We start from the raw sequence: 24,832 nt of genomic DNA on the forward strand, positions 1-24,832 counted from the left end.
TGGGGGGGGGGGGTTGCCCACTCTAGTATCAGACAAGTATGATATGTTCATGGTAAAGACAGGTTACAGCAATCTGGCTCCAAAGAATTCTTGAAATGGAGCTGCTAGAGTTCTCGATCAGCACAGGGTTACTGCAGTGAGTGGAAACACAATTGACTACAATAGTAGCATCAAAATTGAGCAGAACAGGGAACATTAGAGGATCAAAAGAGGAAGAAAAGAGAAGATTCAGATAAGGATAGGCAGAGAAACAGCTGAGAGTTCTCAGGACGTTACCATATTGTTTAACATTACATGAAAACAACAGAAGAGTGAATTCTGTAAAGTTAGAAAAACTACCTTTAACACCTTTAACACCACTTTCTAAAAAATCCAGGAAAACTAATTTCCTGTAAATGTGAGAAACACAACAGTCAAGGTAAAAATCCCATTTAAGGTTCTTATAAAGAACATCTTACATTTATAACAGTATTTTAAGCTAATAATAATTTAAAAAAAATATTTTATTCATTTATTCATGAGAGAGGCAGAGATACAGGCAGAGGGAGAAGCAGGCTCCATGCAGGGAGCCTGATGTGCGACTTGATCCCAGGACCCCTGGACCATGATCTGCTGAAGGCAGATGCTTAACAACTGAGCCACCCAGGTGTCCCTAATAACAATTTCTAATGCATCTTAAGCTTTATAGTTTTTACTGTCCCTCCCACATTTATTGTTTCTGATGTCACAATTTAAATCTTTTTACCTTGTTTATCCATTAACACTTTTTACTATTTTTACTATTATTTTTTAAATTTCATAAGATTTATAAGTGATTTACCCACCAGTATTACAAAATTAGAGTATTCTGAATTTAACCATAGATTTACTTTTTTACCAGTATACTTTCATGTTTTCTTATTAGCACTCTTGTTTCAGCTTGGGGAAGTGCCCTGAACATTTCTTGTAAGGCTAGGCTAGTCTGACAGTGGTAACTCCTTCAGTTTTTCCTTGTCTAGAAAATTCTTTGTTTCTCTTTCCATTCATGGTGTGTAGAGTATTCTTGGTTGACAGCTAGCACCCTCCCACCTCTGCACTTTGATTATATCTTGCCACCCCCTTCTGGCCTCCAAAGTTTCTGCTGAAAAATAGGCTCATGGTCTTAAGGGGTTTCCCTTGTGTGAATCAAGTTCTTTTTCTTCTTGTTGCTTTTAAGATACTTTTTGTTTTTAACTTTTGGCAATTAAATTATAATGTGTCTTGGTATGGATTTTTTGGGGGATTCACCTTATTTGAAAGTTTATGGGCTTCCTGTATCTGGATGTCTGTTTTTTTCCCCAGGGTAGGACATTTTCTTTCCGTAAATTTTCTGCTCCTTTTGCTTTATCCTCTCCTTCTGGGACCCTTATCATGCCTGTGGGGGTCCACTTGATGGTCTCCTAAAAGTCCCTCAAGCTGTCTTCATTTTTATTCTTTTTTTCTTTCTGCTTCTTTAGATGAATTCTTTTGCCCCGTCTGAATTTGCTGATACTTTCTTCCCCTTGATCTAGTCTGTTGAACCTCTCTATTGAATTTTTCAGTTTAGTTATTGTATTCTTTAGGTCTCTGATTTTTGTTGGTACTTTCCTGTATTTTCTGTCTCTTTTTTTGAAATTCTCACTTTGTTCATGCATTGTTCTGCTCACCTTGGTAAGCGTCTTTATAACTGTTATTTTGAACTCTTTATCAAGTAAATCATGTATCTTTGTTTCATTAAGATCTATTTCTGGAGTTTTGTCTTGCTTTTTTGTTTGGTGATCATGGTATCTCCCCTGCCAGGTAAGTATTTGCTCTTTTGTTTGGAACATGTTCTGTTTTTTTCATTTTTCTTGACTCTGTATTGGTTTCTACACATTAGATAAAAAAATTCCTTTCTCGGTCTTGATGGAATGGTTTTCTGTAGGAGATGAACTTTTTCAGTAGCCTGGCCTGAGTTCTTGGTTGTCACTCAAACTTTTGTGATTGCCCAAACTGCCTTCTTTATTCTTAGTGACTCCCAGTAGTTGAGGGTGTGCCAAGATTTGTCAAATGTTCTAAAGGGGAGGAGCACCTAGATGCAGGTTGATTGGAAGCTGGATCTCTCCTGTGGTAGCTGGGAAAGTATGTTTAGGGGCCTTCCAGGGAGAGACTTAGAGATTGACATTTTTGCCTGCTCCCTCTGCACTGGACCCAGGTATACAGCCACTGAAGATGTTGCTGTTTTACCCATTAAGAACTACTTCATTGCTATAGTCCTGTGCAACTTAGGAAAGCCCCATAGGCTTTCAGAGACAGGTGATACAGAGGCTCTTCCTTTGGTGGCATCTGTAAACCTGGTGCATCAGGTATATGTATAAATTAATTGTGTGGAGATAGTGGAAATTTGGAGTGGGGTAGACAGAAAGGGCAGACATGGTATCTGAAGATTTCCCTCATCTCCTGGGAGGATTGCTCACAGCCCCTGGATGTCTACTAAATTAGAAACCTGACCTCAGGCTGCTTTCAGGGAAATAGATTTCCTACAGGGAAATACTGGGCCATGGGTGACTCTGACTATTTCCTCTGTGCTGAACCTGCTGGGATTGATATCTTACATAAGCCTCTTGGTAATAACCAAAAGCAAAAAAAAAAAAAAATCTGTATGTACAGAAAAGTTTAATAAGAATCTAAGCATACTTCTACAGAAATTCAGATCACAGAATAAGAGAGCAAGAGAAGAACAAAGAAACAAATGGAATACAAAACAGCCAGAAAACAATGAACTAAATGGCAGTATTTAAGTCTATATGTCTCAATAACTACTTAGTATAGAAATGGACTAAATTCTTTAATGAAAACACATTGACTGGCAGAATGGATAAAAACACAAGACTCACTAGTTTCTGCCTGCCTACAAGAGACTCCCTTTAGCTTTAAAGAGAATACACACTCTGAAAGTGAAGGGATGAAAAGATACATGTGAATGGAAACCCAAAGAAAGCAGGGCTAACTATACTCAAATCACACAAAATACACTTTAGCCACAGACTGTAACAAGAGACGAATATTTATTATGTAATGATAATGAGGGTAGTCCAACAAGAGGCTATAATTTTGTAAATATTCATACACTCAACATCAGAGTGCCTAAATAATGTAAAGCCAGTATTAACAGATTTGAAGAGAGACATAGAAAGCAATGCAACAATTATAGGGGGTTTCAGTACCCCACTTTAAACAACAAATAGATCACAAAGGCAGAAAATCAGTAAGGAAACACTGGCCTTAAATTACCTGTTAGGCCAGGTAGACTTAAGAGACATTTAAAAACACTCCACTCCATCCAATATTACTAGAACACACATTTTTCTCCAGTGCATATGAAATATTCTCCAGCATAGATCATATGTTAGTCCACAGACAAGTCTTAATAAATTTAAGAAGATTGAAATCATATCAGGCATTTTTTTTCTGATCACAGTGGTATGAAAGTAGAAATCAGGTACAAGAAGAAAAGTGGAAAATTATCACCTTATACCTGTTAGAATGGCTGTTTTGAAAAAGACAAGAATTAAGTGTTGGGGGCAGCCCCCGTGGCGCAGTGGCTTCCTGCATGGATCCTGCTCCTCTCTCTGCCTGTGTCTCTGCCTCTCTCTCTCTCTCTCTCTCTCAATAAATAAATAAAAAATCTTAAAAAAACCAAAAGAAGTAAGTGTTGGCAAGGAGTGGAGAAAAGGGAACTCTTGACCGTATTGGTGAGAATGTAAACTGCCACAGCCACTGTGGAAAACAATATGGAGGTTCCTCAAAAAACAAAACAAAACAGAACTGTGTGATCCGACAGTTCTACTTTTGGGTATCTGAAGAAAACAGAAACACTGACTTAAAAATACATGTGTACCCCCATGCTCTTTGCAGCATTATTTATAATAGCTAAGATATGAAAACAACCTAAGTGTCCTTTGATAGATGAATGGATGAAAAAAATGTGGTGAATTCCAAAAAAGAATATTATTCAGTTATAAGAAAGAATGAAATCTTACCACCTGAAAGAACATGGATGGACCTTAAGGGCATTAGACTAAGTGAAAGAAGTTAGAGAATGACATATACTGAACTCACTTGTATGTAGAATCTAAAACAAAAGCAAAAAACAAAAAACCCTGCAAAACCACCAGGCTCATAGATACAGAGAACAGAGTGATGGTTGCCAGAGGCAGGGATGAGTGAAAAGGGAGTCAAAAGGAAAAGGTACAAAATTTAATTATAAAATAAATAAGTCAGGGGGATGTAACGTACAGCATGGCAATTATAGTTAATAACACTGTATTGCATACTTGAAAGTTATTAAGAATAAATCTTAAATGTTCTCTTTATAAGAAAAATACTCTATGTATGGTGATGGATGTTAACTAGACTTACTGTAATGATCATTTTGAAATATATACAGATATCAAATGCTTATATTGTACACCTGAAATTAATATAATGTATGTTAGTTATTCCTTAATACAAAAATAGGAAAATTTACAGACATACAGTGATAAAACAAGATCTTCTGAATAATCTGTGGGTCAAGGAAGATATCAAAAGGGAAATAAAGAAATAGCTGAGACAAATGAAAATAGAAATGCAATATTCCATCACTTTTATGGGATACAACAAAAGCAATTCTAAGAGGGAAGTTCATAGAAATAAATGCCTACATTAAGAAACAAAAGGTCTCAAACAACCTAAATTTATACCTCAAAGAACTAGATAAAGAATAGACTAAGCCCAGAGTTGCCAGAAGGAAGGAAATACCAAAGAATCAGAGTGGAAATTCATGAAATAGAGACTATAAAAACAATAGAAAAAAAATCTGTCTAATGAAGAGTACTTTTTGGAGAGAAGAACAAAATAGACAAACCTTTAGCTAGACTTAAGAAAAAAGAAGACTGAAATAAAATCAGAAATGAAAGAGGAGACATTACAGCTGGTGGTACCACACAAATACACAGGATCAGAAGATACTACTATGAACAAGTATACACCAATAAATTGAACAACCTAAAAGAAATGGCTAAGTTCCTAGAAACATATGACCTGTTAAGACTGAATCATAAAGAAATAGAAAATCTGAATACACCAATTACTTATAAGGAGATTGAATTACTTATAAGGAGTAATTCAAAACCTGCAACAAACAGAAGTCTAGGACCAGACTGGTTCACAGGTGAACTCTACCAAGCACTTGAAAAAGAATTGATACCAACCAACCCTTCTTAAAATCTTACACAAAATAGAAGAGGAAACACTTACACATTTTATGGGCTTATATTACCCTGATAGGAAAGCCAGACAAGGAAGTACAAGGAAAAAAATAACTACAGACCAGTCTTGTCTTGTCTTGTCTTGTCTTGTCTTGTCTTGTCTTGTCTTGTCTTGTCTTGTCTTGTCTTGCCTTGCCTTTCCTTTCCTTTCCTTTCCTTTCCTTTCCTTTCCTTTCCTTTCCTTTCCTTTCCTTTCCTTTCCTTTCCTTTCCTTTCCTTTCCTTTCCTTTCTTTCTTTTCTTTTCTTTTCTTTTTTCTTTTTTTTCCTTTCTTTTCCTTTCTTTTCCTTTCTTTTCCTTTCTTTTCCCTTCCCTTCCCTTCCCTTCCCTTCCCTTTCCCTTTCCCTTTCCCTTTCCCTTTCCCTTTCCTTTCCCTTTCCCTTTCCCTTTCCCTTTCCCTTTCCCTTTCCCTTTCCCTTTCCCTTTCCCTTTCCCTTCCCCTTCCCCTCCCTTCCTTCCTTCCTTCCTTCCTTCCTTCCTTCCTTCCTTCCTTCCTTCCTTCCTCCCTCCCTCCCTCCCTCCCTCCCTCCCTCCCTCCCTCTCTCCCTCTCCTTCCTTCCTTCCTTCCTTCCTTCCTTCCTTCCTTCCTTCCTTCCTTCCTTCCTTCCTTCCTTCAAGATGTTATTTATTTATTCATGAGAGACACAGAGAGAGGCAGAGACATAGGCAGAGGGAGAAGCAGGCTTCATGCAGGGAGCCCGATATGGGACTTGATTCTGGGACTCCGGGATCATGCCCTAAGCCGAAGGCAGACACTCAACTGCTGAGCCACCCAGGCATCCCCATATAAGCCTTGAAATGCGGTTTTAAGTGTCAGTTGCTTTTGGACACCGATAACACAAGACTCTTATATACATTTCCTAATATACATTAATACTCCTACACACTGTCACTGCAGAAGGTATATTACCTTTAAGATTGTTATATGCTTTGTGAGATGTAAAATGCATAGTTCTTTCATCTCCAATTGCAACATTGGGAGGACTGCAATGTTTATTTTAAAAGAAGAAAATTATCAAAGGGCATCTGAGTGGCTCATTTGGTTAAACATCTGACTCTTGATCTCAGCTCAGGTCTTGATGTCAAGTTGTGAGTTCAAGCCCTGTGTTGGGCTCCATGCTTACTTAAAAAATACTTGTAGATTTTGGATAAATGCAGTACAGTAAGTATATTTTGTCTTCCTTATGATTTTCTGAGTAACATTTTCTTTTCTCTAGCTTACTTTATTGTAAGAATGTAATATATAATATACAAAGCATTTGTAAATTGGCTCTTTATGTTATCAGTAATGTTTCTCATCGATAGTAGGCTTTTTTATTGGTAGTTAAGTTTTTGGGGAGTCAAAAGTTATGTGTGGGTTTTCCACTGCTTTGGGGATCAGTGCCCTTAAACCCTGCATTGTCAAGTGTCAGCTGTATTGTTAAGGTAGCATTTCTCCCTAAATTGATCTAGAGATTCAACAGTCTCAACAAAAATTCCAAAGGAGTTTTTGAATGTGTGCGCATGCATGTGCGCACATGTGCATGCACACTTTTTTAAATGACAAATTCAATCTAAAATTTGTATGGGAATGCCTAGAACCTATTAAAATACTTCAATTGATTTTATGAAGGTAAAAAATGTATGACATCTTTCAACTTGATTTCAAGATTTACCATAAAGTTAGAGTAATTAAAATAATGAGGTGTATTAAATCTAAGGATAGACACCAATGAAATAAAATAAAGTTCAGAATCAGGAGCACAAACCCTATGTATGGCCCAGCAATTGCACTACTGGGTATTTAGCCCAAAGATACAGATGTAGTGAAACAGTGGGACACCTACACCCCAATGTTCATAGGTGTAATGTCCACAATAGCCAAACTGTGGAAGGAGCCATGATGTCCTTCGACAGATGAATGGATAAAGATGATGTGGTACATAAATACAATGGAATATTATTCAGCCATCAGAAGGGACGAATACCATTTACTTAGACGTGGATGGAACTGGAGGGTGTTATGCTGAGTGAAATAAGTCAATTGGAGAAAGACAGTTATCATATGGTTTCACTTATACATGGAATATAAGAAATAGTGAAAGGGCAGCCCTGGTGGCTCAGTGGTTTAGCGCCGCCTTCAGCCCAGAATGTGATCCTTGAGACCCGGGATCAAGTCCCATGTCGGGCTCCCGGCATGGAGCCTGTTTCTCCTTCTGCTTCTCCCTCTGCTTGTGTCTCTGCTTGTGTCTCTGCCTCTCTCTCTCTCTCTCTCTCTCTCTCTCTCTCTCTTTCTTTCTGATGAATGAATAAATAAAATCTTAAAAAAAAAAAGAAATAATGAAAGGGACTATGAGGGAAAGGAGGAAAAATGAGTGGGGAAAAATTAGAGAGGAAGACAAATCATGAGAGACTCCTAACTCTGGGAAACAAAGGGCTCCAGAAGGGGAGGAAGGTGGAGACATGGGGTAACTGGGTGATGGGCACTAAGGAGGGCACATGATGGGATGAACACTGGGTGTTTTATGTTGGCAAATTGAATTTAGTAAAAAAAAAACAGGAACACATAGAGTTAACTGATTTTAAAGTAGGTATCAAGAGTGTAAATATGCTGTTTTAACCTGCCTTCACAGACACTAAAGAAAAATAATAAGCTTTTAACATCTTGGGGGAACAATAAAAACCCTCTGTGGAAAATAATTCCTAATGACTAGGCTCAGGTTTTTAAGTTATTAAAGAACACTTTGTTTTGTCAGTGTTACTCATCTGCAGTAGGAAATGTGGGGGAATGGTTGGAGGCAAGTCTAAGAGGATGAATAGGAGGCAGCAGATCATGTGGGTCTAGTATTCTAAGATAGGCATTTGAATTTTATCCTGAAAAGTAGTAGGAGTCATTGGAGATTTTCAAGTAGCAAACTGACCTGGCTGGATTTACCTTTTAGAAATCCCAATTTGATAGTTGTATAGAAAATGGTTTGAAGGGCACTTGGGTGGCTCAGTGGGTTGAGTGTCTGTCTTTGGCTTGGGTCATGGTCCCACGGTCCTGATATCAAGCCCTGCTATGGGTTCTCTGCTCATTGAAGAGCCTGCTTCTCCGTTTCCATCTGCTGCTCACCCTGCTTATGCGTGCGCTCTCTCTGTCAAATAAATCTTTAAAAAAAAAAAAGGAAAAAATATGGTTTGAGGATAATTTGTATTTAGTTCACTCTCTTGAATCTTCCAGTAAGTCATCATTATTCTCCAGTGAAGTACAAACTCTTCATTGTGACTTAAATGATCTAATTCCTTTATCTCATTTTAGAAAAATGTTCTCACATTTCTTCCCTTTAGGATTGCACATTATGCTCCAATCCTAATAAACTACCTGTAACTTTCTGAAGATATATCTATGATGACTCTTTTTTCTGCTTTGAATGGCTGGTTAGATTAAAGTGCCATTCATTTGAGATGGATTTAGAAAAGTAGGATAGATTGTTTTTTCTTAACTTTTTTCTTTTCTTTAATGTAGGAAGAGGACAAAGTTGAGTTCAGCTTTGGACTTACTTGCAGTTGAGTTGCTTAAAGAAAACTATGGTTATGAAGTCTGGAGAGCTTTGGATATATGAGCCTGTAGCTCAGCAGAGCAGTCTCACAGGGAGATACAGATTTATAGTCATTATCAAGTTAATGGTTATTAAAGCCATGAACTATAAACATAGGCAAATTTTGCATCAGTGCCAGAGACTTAGGCAAAGATAACAACAACATACCAGAAACCTTGAAGAATTTCTGCAGGGTTCAAGATTGAAGAATGTCCCAGTCTGACTGAGCTGTTGTGAGATTAACCATACCTTTTGCCAGGGTTTGGGTTTCAGGAAACCCCTCTGACCTAGGCAGATTGACTTGATTCATCACCTACTGAGCTTGTGAAGAATCTGCTTCCCAAAGAAACAAGTTGAAGAGATTTACCCAAATAAACAATAATAACCACAACTCTCCAGAGGTGATGGCTAGAGGAGAGGGTTATGAGGAGGAGGAGGAGTGGGCTAGGGTGAAAGGTCGGCCTCATCTGGATTCTATTAGCACTTCTGGGAAACATACCAGGTACTGAAGGATACATATATTATGGCAACCATACTTGACATGATTAAGCATGTTATACAATGATCAGAGATATAGTTAAAGCTGGCTGTGAATGAGCACAATGGTGTCAGAGAATAAGCAGACTCATGGTATTAACAGAATTCTTGGTACTATCAGAAACATGGAAAAAAAAAAAAGAATATGCTATTCTTGTTAGCCTTAAATCCTTCCAATGTGATTTGATTTCCAATTTGACTGCAAATTGAAAATTTATTGTAAATAAAGTCTTAATCTGAAAGCCTCGACCAGGAATTTATAGACTCTAACAGAATTGATCTCAACTTCCAATAAAGTACAGGCTTCCCTCTGATATACAAGCAAACAGGGAAAACAAATGAATGACCCATATTAAGGAATCAGAGCAAGTATCTTCCTGTAATCTCCTGTAAGATAGAGGAGAAAAAAAATTATCAGAGTTCAAGAGGACACAATATACATGCAAATAGAGTAAGTAGTATGAATACATTTGAGATCAGTAAAAATGGTGATAATAAAGAGCATGATTGTTTAAAACAGTTTAAGCAGTGAGGGCTAGATAGATGAGTAAAAAAAAAAGTGAAATGGAATTTAACCTTGAGAAATTCTCCCACAACTTAGAGAAACAAAGATGAGAAAAATAGAAGAAAAGATGTGAGATCTGGAGGTTGATGCAGGGGTTGTTCATGTGTTACATTACTGCAACAGAAAGACATAAGATATGCAAGGAATCAAAATAAACTCTTTCCATTGCCCTTTCTGAAAAAGTTATTTGATATGCTTCAGAATTAAAATGTAGAGCTTGAGTGAGGAAGGCAGATAATTAAATTGTATTAAACATGGAGTTAAATCTAGTAATTGCTGTTAATGTGCTTTTAAAATTTGATGAGACCATGAGATATTTTGAAATAGAAGATAAAAAAGTGTATAATAATTATGTCAATATCAGGTGTTATCAGTAAAAAATGAGAAATGATGGTGGAATGCTTAGATGAGGAAGAAGAGCATGCAGGAGTAAAGCCATCTTAACATCTTACTTATACATGGGGCTATCAGTAGATACTGCCTTATTCTTGCATTGCTAGTTACCTAACTTGGATCAAATATGATTTAAAAACATAAGGGTAATTAAAATTGAGTAAAACAGGTTGTATAATTCTCCAGATTCCTAGAGACATAAAAGGAGCATATAGGGGATCCCTGGGTGGTGCAGCGGTTTAGCGCCTGCCTTTGGCCCAGGGCGCGATCCTGGAGACCCGGGATTGAATCCCACGTCGGGCTCCCGGTGCATGGAGCCTGCTTCTCCCTCTGCCTATGTCTCTGCCTCTCTCTCTCTGTGTGTGTGACTATCAAAAATAAAAAAAAATTAAAAAAATAAAGGAGCATATAAACTCAATCTAGGGGGAAACGTCTATGAAAAGGGGGAGAGGGAGAGAGAAAGAAACAGTAAAAATGGACAATATAAGAAAGAGTAGGATTCAGCAGTTACGGTGTTAAATATAAATGCAAGATACAGATACTATAATATGAATGTTGAACAGTATCTGTTTTTAATCATCCTGCCCTATTGTAAAACATTTAAGTTGTAATTTTTTACTTCTATAAATATTGTTGGAATGAAGGGGAGCCTTATGAATGAGTCTGCATCTTTGATTACATCCTGAGAATTAATTACTAGAAGTAGGATTTGTACATCAAGGTGCATAGAGATGTTAAGGGTTTTTTTTTTTTTTTGGAGATGATTTTAATGATTTCCATTGTCACACACAGTATATGTCTGCATCTTTTATCATTTTTTTACATTAAGTATAAGAAAAAATTTTCATCCATTTTGAAATTTAAAAATATGTTTTACTTGTATTAATTATATTTTTTCTTTACTGATGAGAGCGAGTATTTTCCATAGTGTTAATTATAGTGGATTCTCATAATCATTGGTACTTAATTTTATAAAGTTGTTGCAAACACTGAGATGGTGAATACAGGACTAGTTCTCTTGAGAAATACAGAATCAGATTGCTGCTAGCTTGTGGTCAGAACATTTTCATCAGCTGATCATTTCATATTCTTTTTTTAATGTATGTTTCTGCCTAAAAACACCTTATTTATTATATAATGTTGAGTGTTGAACAATATGGGTGTTTAAGTTATAGCACAATCATTCAATGTAGTGTTGTATAGCCATCAAAAATACTGTGGAAGAAATTTTTAATAACATGAAAATCTTTATAATACGTTATTAAGTGAAAAGAGGTCATTATGATGCAGTAAATGCCACAAATTTGCAAAACCTCACTTTTGGAAGAAAAAAAAGATGAGAGAGTAAGTTGGGGTCTTTCAAAATAAGTTAACCATTTTTCTCAGGGCAAATTAGTCACTTTTAAGGAGAAACAGGGACTTTGGGGCTTTCCTGCAAATATTCCCACAGTGAAGATGATCAGTAATTAGGGGGTAGGAAAGGCTCTTTATTCTTGGCTTAGTGCAGGTGCCTGCATCATTTCTTGGTTTGGCTCAGCTTTTTTCCTTCTGTCCTTTGGGGGCTATGATTTAGAACAAATGGATTTTTACCTGATTTTAAATTCTAAACCTTCTTGATTACTTGGTTTCCTATTGCACCTTAACTATTACAAATATAGAAACCAGTTTTTCTATTCCTTGATGTTTGGGAATTGCTTATGTTTGTATATATACATGTACATATTGTACACATGCTTATAATAAAGGACTAGAAAGAGGGATCCCTGGGTGGCGCAGCGGTTTGGCGCCTGCCTTTGGCCCAGGGCGCGATCCTGGAGACCCGGGATCGAATCCCACATCGGGCTCCCGGTGCATGGAGCCTGCTTCTCCCTCTACCTATGTCTCTGCCTCTCTCTCTCTCTCTCTGTGACTATCATAAATAAATAAATAAAACATTTTAAAAAAAGGACTAGAAAGATGTTCTTTTTATTTCTATTTCCAATTTTTTTTAATGATTTTATTTATTTACTCAGACACAGAGAGAGAGGCTGAGACCTAGGCAGAGAGGGAGAAGCAGGCTTCATGCAGGGAGCCCAATGTGGGACTTGATCCCGGAGTTGAGCCCTGGGCCAAAGGCAGGCGCTCAACTGCTGAGCCACCCAGGTGTCCCTCTATTTCCAAATTTTTATGGGGAGTATATATCAGGAGATACATAATTACTTTGGGAAAAAGTAAATACCAGATTTTGATGACATGATTTAGAAACCTTTAATATTTCTCTTTTCCTCTACCCCAGATACAGGATGAACTTTACTTCTGTCTGGCCTACTTATAGTCTTTGAACACAGTGTAGTTCAGCCTTCCTTCACCTGAGGCCCAGTTAGATGTATAAGACACTATTCAAGTTGTTTGCCCATTTGTAGATTACTTATCTTACTGAGTTGTAAGAGCTTTATGTATTCTGGAAACACGTTTTTCATTGTATATATGATTTAGAGATATTTCCTTTCAACCGGTAGCTTTTATTTGCATTTTCTTGTCAGTGTGTTTCGAAGCAAAAAAGTTGGTTTTGATAAAGTGTAATCCACTAGTTTTTTCTTTTGCTAAAAGTGTTTTTGATGTCTTTAGAAGTCATTGCCTAATCCAAAGTCATGAAGATTTACAGCTATGTATTCGTCTAAGAGTTTTATTGTTTTAACTCTTAAATTTATGCTACATTTTTGTATGCTATCTTACACTCTTAGGTCAAATTTCTTCTCAGATATTCAGTATTTTTCATGGAGTTGTGAATGCTTTAATTTCAATTTGTGTATTTACTCTTTAAAGATGCCATGTCTAAATGAGATCATAGAGTATTTGTCTTTCTCTAATTTATTTCACTTAATATAATGCCCTCAAGGTCCATCTACCTTGTTGCAAATGACAAGATTTCCTTTTTTTTTTTTTTTTTATAGCTGAATAGTATTCTATTGCACATACACACACCACATTTTCTTTATACATTCATTTGTCCACAGGAACTTAGGTTGTTTCCGTGTCTTGGCTACTTTAACTAATACTGTAGTGAACATGGGGGTATGGGATGATTCTTTGACAAAGTGAATTTCATTTCCTTCAGATATTTACTCAGGAGTGGAATTGCTGGATCATATGGTTCTATTTTTAATTTTTGAGGAACTTCCATACTGTTGTAGCTGTACCAATTTATATTCCCATCATCAGTGCACAAAGGTTCCCTTTTTCCACATCCTTGTCAGTATTTGCTATCTTGTGTCTTTTTTTTTTTTTTTTTTTTTAAATGAGTGCCTACCCCTAGGAAAGGTCTGCTGAGGGACTTGTGGTTGAACTGATTTATCATTTTTCTTGTCCCCGTGAGGAAATTTCTGCCTTTCTTCACTGCATGGCTTAGGGCTGTTTTTGCATTTGAGTAGGAGATTTGAGATTCTGTCTATGGAGTTCCTGTCTGGGTGAATTCAAAGCAGAGATCCCTGAGCGGGAGCACATGAGACATTGATCAAATATATAGGAAGCCCTACTAGATTCAGGCAGCTTTCTAGGCACTGACCACGACCATAATCCAGTCACAGAGCAAATAACATCACTTGAGTTCTAGATGGGAGTCAGACAGTCCTACAGTGCAGCCAATATGACATCATCCTGGCTGCTTCTAGGTGTGGATGAATCTTCTTTCCTGTTTTGTTTTTTTTTTTTTTTTAATTTTTATTTATTTATGATAGTCACAGAGAGAGAGAGAGAGAGGCAGAGACACAGGCAGAGGGAGAAGCAGGCTCCATGTACCGGGAGCCCGATGTGGGATTCGATCCCGGGTCTCCAGGATCGCGCCCTAGGCCAAAGGCAGGCGCCAAACCGCTGCGCCACCTAGGGATCCCTTCTTTCCTGTTTTTTAAATTGAAGTATAGTTTATACTTGATAACTATAATGTTATGTCACTTGACAAGTTTATACCTTACGTTACACTTACCCCAAGTATAGCTAATATCTGTCACCATACAATTCTATTACAATACCATTGACTATATTCCCAATGTGTTCTCTCTTTTTGATGATAGCCATTCTAACAGGTTTGAAGTGATACCTCATTGTGGTTTTGGCTTCTGATTCTCTGAGGACTAGTGATATTGAATATTTTTTCATATACCTGTTGACCATCTGAATATCTTCTTTGGAAAATGTCTTTTCAGGTCTTTTGCCTAGTTTTTAATTGGGTTATTTGTTTTTGATATTGTTATATAAGCTTTTTGTGTATTTGGATTTTAACCCCTTATCAAATGCATGGTTTGCAAATACTTTCTCCCACCTTGCAGGGTACCTTTTCATTTTGTTGACCACTTCTTCTAGGGGTTTTATGTTTATCATATCTTAGATTTAAGGTTTTAATCCATTTTCAGTTAATTGGTGTAAGATAGGGATCTAGTTTCATTCTTTACATGTGAATATCTGATTTTCCGTGCACCATTTATTGAAGAGGCCATCTTTTCTCCACTGAATATTCTTGACTTTTTTGTCAAATATTAGTTGATCATATCAATTTCTGTATTTTTTCATTGCTGGTGTGTAGAAATGCAATTTTTCCATATAATGTATATATGTATGTATTTTTTTAATTCTTTAGTATTTTCTGTATTTTAGAATTATGGCACCTGTGAATATGACAGTTCTTCCTTTCCAGTCTGGAAGCCTTCTATTCCTGTTTGATCGTGCTGACTAGATCTCTCTTACAGTGTTGATTAGAAGATATCCTTGCTTGTTCCTGATTTTGGGGGAAAATCCTTAATAATAATTATAATTATAAATAATAATTATTATAATAATTATTATGCCATTGAGCATGATCTTAGCAGTATGTTTTTTTTTTTTTTTTGTAGACACCTTAATCAGGTTTAAGAAGTTTTCTTCTGTTCCTAGTTTCTTCACAGTTTATACCATGACTGGATATTATATTTTGTCCAGTGCTTTTTCTGCATCTATTGAGGTGATCATGTGATTTTGTTTTTTATTTTGTGAACGTGATGAATCTCTTTAATGATTTTTAGTTGTTAAACCACTCTTGTATTCTTCAGGTAAATCCCATTTGGTCATAGTTTATTTTTATTTTTTATTTTTTTTTAATTTTTATTTATTTATGATAGTCACAGAGAGAGAGAGAGAGAGAGGCAGAGACACAGGCAGAGGGAGAAGCAGGCTCCATGCACCGGGAGCCCGACGTGGGATTCAATCCCGGGTCTCCAGGATCGCGCCCTGGGCCAAAGGCAGGCACTAAACCGCTGCGCCACCCAGGGTTCCCCTGGTCATAGTTTAGAATCCTCTTTAGATGTTACTAGTTTCAGTTTGCTGACATTCTGTTGAGGATTTTTATATCTTTAGTCATAAGAGTTACTGGTCTGTAGTTTTATTTTTCTTATTCTTTGTCTGCCCTTGGTATCAGTGTAGTACTAATCTTATGGAATGAGGTGGGAAGTTCCTCTTTCTCTATTTTCTGGAAGAGTGTGGGATAAATATTAATTCTTCTGTAACTATTTAGTAGAAATCATTGGTGAAGTTATCTGGACCTGGGGATTTCTTTATGGGAAGATTTTAAATTATTAATTTCTTTAATTGTTCTAGGTCTTTAGGGTTTTTTTTTTTTTATTTCTTCTTGAATCACTTTCGTTAATTTTTTCTTCTAGGAATAGTTCCATTTTGTCTAAGTTGTCATAAAGTTATTCACCAGATCTCCTTATAATCCTTTTAATTTCTATAAGGTCAATAGTGATGTCCCTCTTGTAGTCATGATTTTATTAATTTTCCAATTTATGTCTTTTCTCTTTTTTGGGGGGCCAGCCAAGCTAAAGGATAGTCTGTTTTCTGGATCTTTTCATAGAATCCACATTCAGTTTTACTGAACTTTTTTCTCTACTGTTTTTGTGTTTTAATATTTCATTGATCATCGCCCTAATATTTTTTTTCTTATGCTAGCTTTGCATTTAGTTTGCTTTTTATTTTTTTTCTAGTTTATTAAGCTTGATACGTTTTGAGATTATCTTCTTTCCTAATACAGGCACTTTAGGGATAAATTTATAAAATTTACCCTAAGCACTGCGCTGGTGGTATCCCATAAATTTTTTAAATAAATTTTTTATATGTTGTGTTTTCATTTCCTTTTAGCTTAATATATTTAAAATAATTTTTTGTGATTTCTTCTTGGACCCATTGCTTATTGAGAAGACATTAAGGAAGAATTTAGAAAAATTCAGAATTTAGAAAATTCTCATTTGTGGATTTCTCAAATTTTGTTACTGTTGATTTATTAATGAATTCTGTAGTTCTCAGAGAATACGCTTTATATGATTATTCAGTCTTTTAAAATGAATTGAGATTTGTTCTGTGACGTAGTATGCAGTCTATCCTGGAGTAAGTTCCATGTGTACTTTCAAAAATGTTATGTTCTCCTGTTATTGGATGGGAATTTTCTTTAGAGTTTAGTTTAAATTAGTGGATAATGCTCAGATTTCCATATCCTTATTTTCTGTCTGGTGGGTCCTTTTTTTTTTTTTTAAGATTTTATTTTTAAGTAATCTCTATCTCCAACATGAGGCTCAAACTTAAAACCCCGGGATCAAGAATTGAATGCTGCATCAACTAAGCCAGCTAGGCAACCTCATTTTGTCTAATTGTTCTGTACTTCTGTGAGAGTAGAATGTTCAGATCTTGGACTGTTCGTGTTGAACTGTCTTTTGCTTTCTTATTTGTCAGGTTTTTCTTCACTTGATTGAGGCTTTCTTTTTATGTGTGTGTATGTTTATAGTTTATCTTCCTCACGATTTGAATTTTTGTTGTTATAAAATGTACTTCTTTACCACCTGTATATCTTTGTCTTAAAGTATATGTTATCTGGTTGAGTCACTCCATCTCTCTTAATGGTTAGTGTTTGCTATGACCTTTTACTTTCAGCCAGTTATCTGTGAATATAAAATGTGTCTCTTTTTTTTTTTTAATTTTTATTTATTTATGATAGTCACAGAGAGAGAGAGAGAGAGGCAGAGACACAGGCAGAGGGAGAAGCAGGCTCCATGCACCGGGAGCCCGATGTGGGATTCGATCCCGGGTCTCCAGGATCGCGCCCTGGGCCAAAGGCAGGCGCCAAACCGCTGCGCCACCCAGGGATCCCAAAATGTGTCTCTTGTAGACAGCATATAGTTGAATCTTGTTTTGTTTTACCCAGTCTAACGATCTTTCTCTATACATAGAGGTATTTTTTTGAAAAGGAAAAACTGTGTATATTTAAGGTGTTCAACCTTTTGCTTTGATTGAAGTGTTTCTTCACCTTTAGTGTTACTAATGATATGGTTGGGTTTACATCCGACATTTTGATGGTTTTTTTAAAAGATGTTTGTTTTTGGATCTTTTTTTTTCGGTTCTTTTCTGCCTTTTGTATTTAGGTATTTTCTAGTATGTCATTTTAATTTCTTTTTTGATTGATATATATATACACACATAGTACATCTATACACATATTAGATATTGAATATATGTATATATTTTAGAGAGGGAGAGAGGGTAAGGAGGGGCAGAGGGAGAGGAAGAGAGAATCTTCAGTAGGCCCTACACCCAGCACAGAGCCTGTCGCAGGGCTCGGTATCACAACCCTGAGATCATGACCTGAGCCAAAATCAAGAGTCTGAAGCTTAACCGTTTGAAACATCCAGGCCCTCCAATTTTTTAACTATATTTTTGAGAATAAAACAATTTTAGTGATTATTCTAGGGTTGTAATATGCATTTTGTCAAAATCTACTTTATGATAGTACTGAGGTAATTCCTTTTGTAAAGTATAAAATTTTACTTTAGTGTATCTCCATTCCCTCTCTCTTCCTTTTTGCTGTTATTGTCGTTTATATTTGTTATAACCAATATCATGTTACAATCATTGCTTAATATGATCTTACATGTTTTAAAAGGGTTAAAGAGAAAAAAGAAGAAAGCATTGTATATGGAGTCTTTTTTTTTTTTTTTTTTTAAGATTTTATTTATTTATTCATGAGAGACACAGAGAGGGAGAGAGGCAGAGACACAGGCAGAGGGAGAAGCAGGCTCCATACAGGGAGCCCGACGTGGGACTTGATCCTGGGACTCCAGGATCAGGCCCTGGGCCAAAGGCGGCGCTAAACCCCTGAGCCACCCGGGCTGCCCTGGAGTCTTTTATATTAACCTACATAATTCACTGTTTCTGGTACTTCTTAATTCTTCTTGAGGATTTAAGTTAACATTTCGTCATTTCCTTACTCCAATATAATTCTGTTTTCTCCCCTGTCCTGTCCTTAGTCTTTCATACCTTTTATTTTTAAAAAATGTTGTGTTCTATTTCTTTTTGATTTTTAAAAATTCCTCCTTAGGGATGCAATGTGTACAGCATAATGACTATAGTTAACACTGCTGTATGATATACAGGGAAATTCTTGAGAATAAGTCCCATGAATTCTCATCCCAAAGGAAAAAAATGGTTTTTTTTTAAGTTTCTACATGAGATGATATTGAATAGTAGCTGAACCTATTGTGGTAATCATTTTAAAATATATGCAAATCAGACCATCATGCTGTATGCCTTCAACTTAATACAGTGATGTAGGTCAGTCATTTCTCAATAAAGCTGAAAAAAATCACAAAAAAAGAAAAAAATTCCTCCTTTTCAGTTTGTGTCCTTATTTGTTGTGTTTATTGATTCTTATGTTATTTCTACTTAAAACTTCATTTCTGAAGTGATTTATTCTTCTAATTCTTCAGCTCTGTCACCTCAGTTTTGAGGGTTTGTTTGTTTGTTTATTTATTTATTTATTTATTTATTTATTTATTTATTTATTTATGATAGAGAGAGAGAGAGAGAGGCAGAGACACAGGCAGAGGGAGAAGCAGGCTCCATGCACTGGGAACCTGATGTGAGATTTGATCCCGGGTCTCCAGTATCGCGCCCTGGGCCAAAGGCAGGCGCCAAACTGCTGCGCCACCCAGGGATCCCAGTTTTGAGGTTTTTAATGTTAATTTGTGTTATTCTTTTATGGCTAGTATTATGTTAAAGTATTATTTTGCAATAGGTTATAAATTTTATTTATTCCAGAGCCATACATTTCTGGCATATTTTGTCAGGATGTTATTCTTCTTTTTATTTTTGGTTTTGTTTTGAATACCAGGTTTTTAAATGAGATTTGCCCTTAATACTTTTATTGTCTTATTTTCATGTATAATTGTTTTTCTTGAGCTTGTGGAAGAAGGCAGTCAGTGTTCATCATAACTTTTGTAACTTGAAACTTGATAGAACTCTCATGGTGTGTGTGTTCTAAAAAATGGCACCTTGCTTTCTGACATTTCCTGTTTCCTTCTCCCGTTTTTTTTTTTCTGTACCTTATCTCTCTTACACCTATCATTCTCATTTTTCCTTCTACTCTCAGTAATTTATCCTCAGTATGGCAGCTTTGTCTGGAAGGGAACCCTGGAATGTCAGCTTTGAGAGTTCACAGTGGTTCAAAGTGCACTAGTCCCTTCAGTGCCAACCATGAATTCATTGTGTTCACTCATTTCTGGAGTGGCCCAAACCCCTCCTAGTCAGCTGATGTTCTTGATGTGTTTGCCCTGCTTTCCATTGTAATCTTATCTTGTGTGTTCTCCTGTTCTAGTTCTTCTCATTGCCCTGTTTTTTTCTTTCTGATTCCTCCTGCAAAAGTGCTGATGCCAGTCAGGTCTTCATGCATAGCTCTTGGTAGTTTTTCATGCCTTTTTGGATTTTGTGATAATATTTTTTTCCTTAGCTCTGTTGTGAATGTTGTCCATGGGTTTTTGGTTTTGCTACCTAGTTGTTTTCTCTCTTTTCATGTGGAGGAATTGTGGAGATTTTTCATACTTGTGCTGCTACTACTGCTGTCATCTCAGGTATTATAACAACTTCACTTATGATGAAGGAGTCTCCCTCCCAAGGTTAGGTGCACATGTCAAAACTCATAACAGTAGTGCTTTCGTAGGACCAAACAAAGATTTATTACCCACATAGGTGGGGAATTCTGAAACAGGGGCAGAGGACAGCTTTCTGGGAAGAAGTCCAGAAACAGAGAAAGTGAATGCAAATGCACAAGTGTTCTACAAAGGTAAGTCCAGTTGGTGCAGATTTTGAAAGAAGCACACTCCCCAAGCATGGAATATGAAAAGAGGTAGCAAGTGGCTCTTGTATTTGTATTTGGGGGTATTGATGAGGTTGAGACCTATCCAGTACACTGCTGAAAATGACAGACACAGGGAAGGGATGATATTCAGAGGTTGTCAGCACTAAATCAAAACATCAGGGGATCCCTGGGTGGCTCAGCGGTTTGGCGCCTGCCTTTGGCCCAGGACGCGATCCTGGAGTCCCGGGATCGAGTCCCACGTCGGGCTTCCGGCATGGAGCCCGCTTCTCCCTCCTCCTGTGTCTCTGCCTCTCTCTCAATCTCTGTGTCTATCATGAATAAATAAATAAATAAATCTTAAAAAAAAAAAAAACATCAACAGCGATCTCCGTTTCTTTTTTTTGGTCTTCATAGTAGAGACCCATTTTTTAACTCCTGTTGTTGTGGCATTACTACTGAAGAACTGGGTTTTGATTTTGTCTGCCATATTTATTTTTGGTACCCATGATCAGCTCCTTGAAGAAACTCGCCTCCTTGAGAAACCAAGAGATAGGCCTTCTTAGTAATCCCAACCAGAGAGATGAAAGGTGAAGACTATATACAGTTATCTTTACTTTCAGAAACAAGTCACCATCGGTTGGACAAATCAGTAAATAACCAAAGAATATGTTAAGAATGAGTGATAGCCTTTTTAATTCTGTTTTTTTGTTCAGCTCTGTTAATTATATGTATCATTTAAGATACTTAATTTTATCAAGCATTTACTGAGTGTCTCATCATTCCACTTAATTTGTGCACACAGTGTTGTGTGAGATCCTGGGAATATAAATAAGCCAGGGTCTAGTATTTACTTGATTCTAATATCATATTGATTCTTAAGAACTTTTATTGATTTACAAACTACTACATGAAATGTGCATTTCAGTTGTAAAATGTTACCCCATCTCAGAAATGTTAAAATATGGAAAAATACATCCTAAAATTGAGGAATTATTTATGAAATTTCTATTAGTACCAAGCATAATGCTAAATGCTTTTTTTTTTTTTAAGATTTTATTTATTTGCTTGACAGAGCACAAGCAGGTGGAGCAGCAGGCAAAGGGAGAGAGAGAGGGAGAAGCAAAAGCAGTCTTCCCACTCAGCAGATGGTAGGGCTTGATCCCAGGACCCTGGGATTATGACCTGAGCCAACAGCAGATGCTTAACCACCTGAGCCACCCAGGTGTCCCCATGCTAAATGCTTTTGCGTATATTATCTTTTAATCTTTAAGCAACTCAGTGAGGGTCGATTATTATCTTTCATTTATAGATAAAATAAAGCTGGCAGAAATTATTTAAGTATTGTCAGAAGGACATTGAACTCTGATTTTTTACCAATTTATAAGTTTTCAGTCAGTATATAAAGTGAGTGTATCTTTTAAGGAGGGATTTTTTTTTTCCTGTTTGTTTTCCTGTTTTTACTTCAGAGAGTGAATTTTAACTTTTTATTTAATAATATACAAAGGACTTACTTAGAAGGCTTTTTTTCTTCCCAAAGTTTTTCGAAGATGTGATTATGGAATTTGCGCTTGAGGGTAGTTAATGAACTGCTAAGTCACTTAATACTATTCTTCAGTTTTCAGTTGTGTTGCTTGTCTTTCTTGGCAGCTTCTCAGAACTCTCTTACTATACTGAGTTTTGGTAGGCTTTAGTTTGAAATATGTAGACCTATTTAAATTTGGGCTTGAACTATGATATCGTTCCTATAAATAACATAATCATTTCAGTAAACCTAATAAAGCAGTTCATTTAAAACGTGGAAGAAATCATCTCAGACATTGACATTGTGACAGTTTTTTGGGGAAATCAGAAGGAAAAGTAGTCTGCTAGGGAAAAAAGAAAAATAAAAATGGGAGGAGAAATTGTGGTGATCTGGGCTGGCAGGGTAGGGATAAGTTTCTGAAATAGAAAATTTGTTTGGTAAACTAGTCATGCTAATCTTGTGATCAGTTTTTTAAAAATCTGGCCTGAATTTAAAACACCTTAGGCTAGGGCCATTCCATGTACAATAACAGGTGTTAACTCTGCTTAGATAAAAATTATCTTACTGGTCTTGATTTTAATTTAATATGCTGGTGGTCTCTTCAGTATTTGAAATCATCAGATAGTGTCCAGGACCTAAAAACTGATTCTATACCCTGAAATATGTAATGTTCTTTATTTCAGTTGGTTACATTTTCCACTTATCTCTCCTAGTCTATTTATGAAAATATTGTATTTGGGTTTTTTTGTTGTTGAAAATATTGTATTTGATATTAGGTAAATATCAAAGAATTTTTTTCTTGAATATTATTTTGTCACAGAAAATGATTTGTTCATTATTTAGGAATATTTACTAATAACTCCATGATACTGCAGAGTTCTGTGGTTGAGTACTAATCAGGCTATCTTTTCCTTCATATAGTATGGATTGCTTGTGAAATTTTTGGGTCTGTCTGGTTTCATGAACACATGATGCCTGTGACAGCACTTGTTTTTGTTTGTTTGGTTTTTTTGTTTGTTTGTTTGTTTGTTTTTTGGTGGTTTTTTTTTTTTTTTCTACCTGACTTGTAGAGGTTAAGTAACCAGATAGCAGAAAACAAGCAGAAATGATCATTTACTAGACTAGACTGGAGTTTACAGAAAGAACTCCACCAGAACACCTTTTTTAGCCTCAAGTATATGTTTTTACTTTCAGTTACCAAAACCATAGGAAATGATGGAAGAAACAGGCTTGGATTCTTTGTTTTTAACACATCAAGAAGGGGTAGACCTATTGCAGATTTAGAACTACTTTACAGTGCCAACTTTAAACCCTGGGATTTTTCTTTTTGCCTACCTGTCTTCTAATAAAATGAATTTTGTGGAAGGATGAAGATGTGAGTCTAGAGATGGGAATTGACAGCAGTGCTAATACTTGAGCCTTCTCTCTGCTAGTTTGTAATGAACCTGTGGCCTATTGCCAAGTACTTGGTGGGGAGTTTTGGACACCATGAAAATATATTTGAATTTATTATGTGACTTATTTTTCATAGGTACATTTGGCCTTAAGATATGTGTTACTTGGGATTTGTGTGTGTTATTGTGGAAAACAAGAGTGTTTTAATGGGCAAAGTCAAGTTTTGATAAAAGAAAATTTATAAATGTTTGAGTTTTTCTGTTTTTGTTCATAGGCAGGCAGTGGTTAAAGGTTCTCTTCCACATCCTTTTGCCTTGACATTATTTGAGGACACATTGTACTGGACTGACTGGAACACACACTCCATTTTGGCTTGCAACAAGTACACTGGCGAGGGTCTGCGTGAAATCCATTCTAACATCTTCTCTCCCATGGATATACATGCCTTCAGCCAACAGAGACAGCCAAATGGTAAGTGATCTTGATTTTTAAATTGCAAGTTGGAATAGCTTTAGCACTCAGATGTCTGGCTTTAGTCAGGGCAGGAGGAGAGAAGATACATCCAAAGGTAGTGGGAAGGAGTAAAACATAAAGAAAACATCAAAATACAATTCAGGTTAAAGGCAGCCTAAACTGTAACTTGTTAATCTATCACTGTCAGCCACCTCAGCCCTTTGTTTGGGTTATAGTGGTTGAGAAGAGAGAAATAAAATAAGAAATCGAGATAGCTAAGTTTATACACGAATGCATTTCTTATTTATGTTACTTCTCAGTGTGTTTTTAAAAAGAAGTACTTTTCTTAAATAGAAACTTCTGTGAATCTAACTGGTGAATTGAATTATCTTAGGTTGCCTAATACCTGCATAAATCTGCATAACCTCCTCCCCACTCCGTTTTCTTAGTTTTGCTTCTATTTTTGTTCAACCTTTGTAGTGACTTGGGCTTTGGCTGCTGGGAACAATTTCTTCTAAGAGAGAAGTAGAATTAGGTTTAAAAGGAATATGAGAATGTTAAATGTTTGGCACTTGTATATAAATAAATGTCTGGCATGTGTCTGAGTATATTTCAGATTGTATTCCATAGCCAAAAATAAAGGGTGTTTGGATTGTGCATTGCTTTGTATTAGCTCTATTCATTTGGGTGGGGGAGGGGATAGTCAAATAATGTATTATATTGGAATCTGATGATCATGAGTCCATAAAAGTGTTTTTAAATGTATGTGTAGCCCCTTCATAAAAATGTTATATGAATTTTTTATTTTCGTGGTTAGCCCTTAGGAGAGAATTTCCCTGGGTTTTTGTTGTTGTTTTGTTTTTTTAATGGCACTGTTGATCCTTTGTGTTTTACTAGTTTCAGAATTTGCAGTTGTCATTGCTGTATCTTTCATATTTTGTTGGTCTCCATCTTAGGTTGATTTTTAAATGAATATTATTTAAATCCATCCCTT

At 36.3% G+C, this 24,832-nt stretch overlaps 1 protein-coding gene across 2 annotated transcripts in view; it reads left to right on the forward strand.

Annotated features, from left to right (window-relative positions):
* LRP6 (LDL receptor related protein 6) overlaps positions 1 to 24,832 on the forward strand; it is a 162,252-nt gene that overhangs the window by 67,101 nt on the left and 70,319 nt on the right. For both annotated transcript variants that reach the window (XM_025455110.3, XM_049102219.1), the window contains one exon: positions 23,660 to 23,856. In XM_025455110.3, the coding sequence (XP_025310895.1) occupies positions 23,660 to 23,856 (197 nt within the window). The remainder of the gene's footprint in view (positions 1 to 23,659; positions 23,857 to 24,832) is intronic.

This window comes from Canis lupus, chromosome 27, assembly GCF_003254725.2.
Source record: "Canis lupus dingo isolate Sandy chromosome 27, ASM325472v2, whole genome shotgun sequence".
Lineage (NCBI taxonomy): Eukaryota > Metazoa > Chordata > Mammalia > Carnivora > Canidae > Canis > Canis lupus.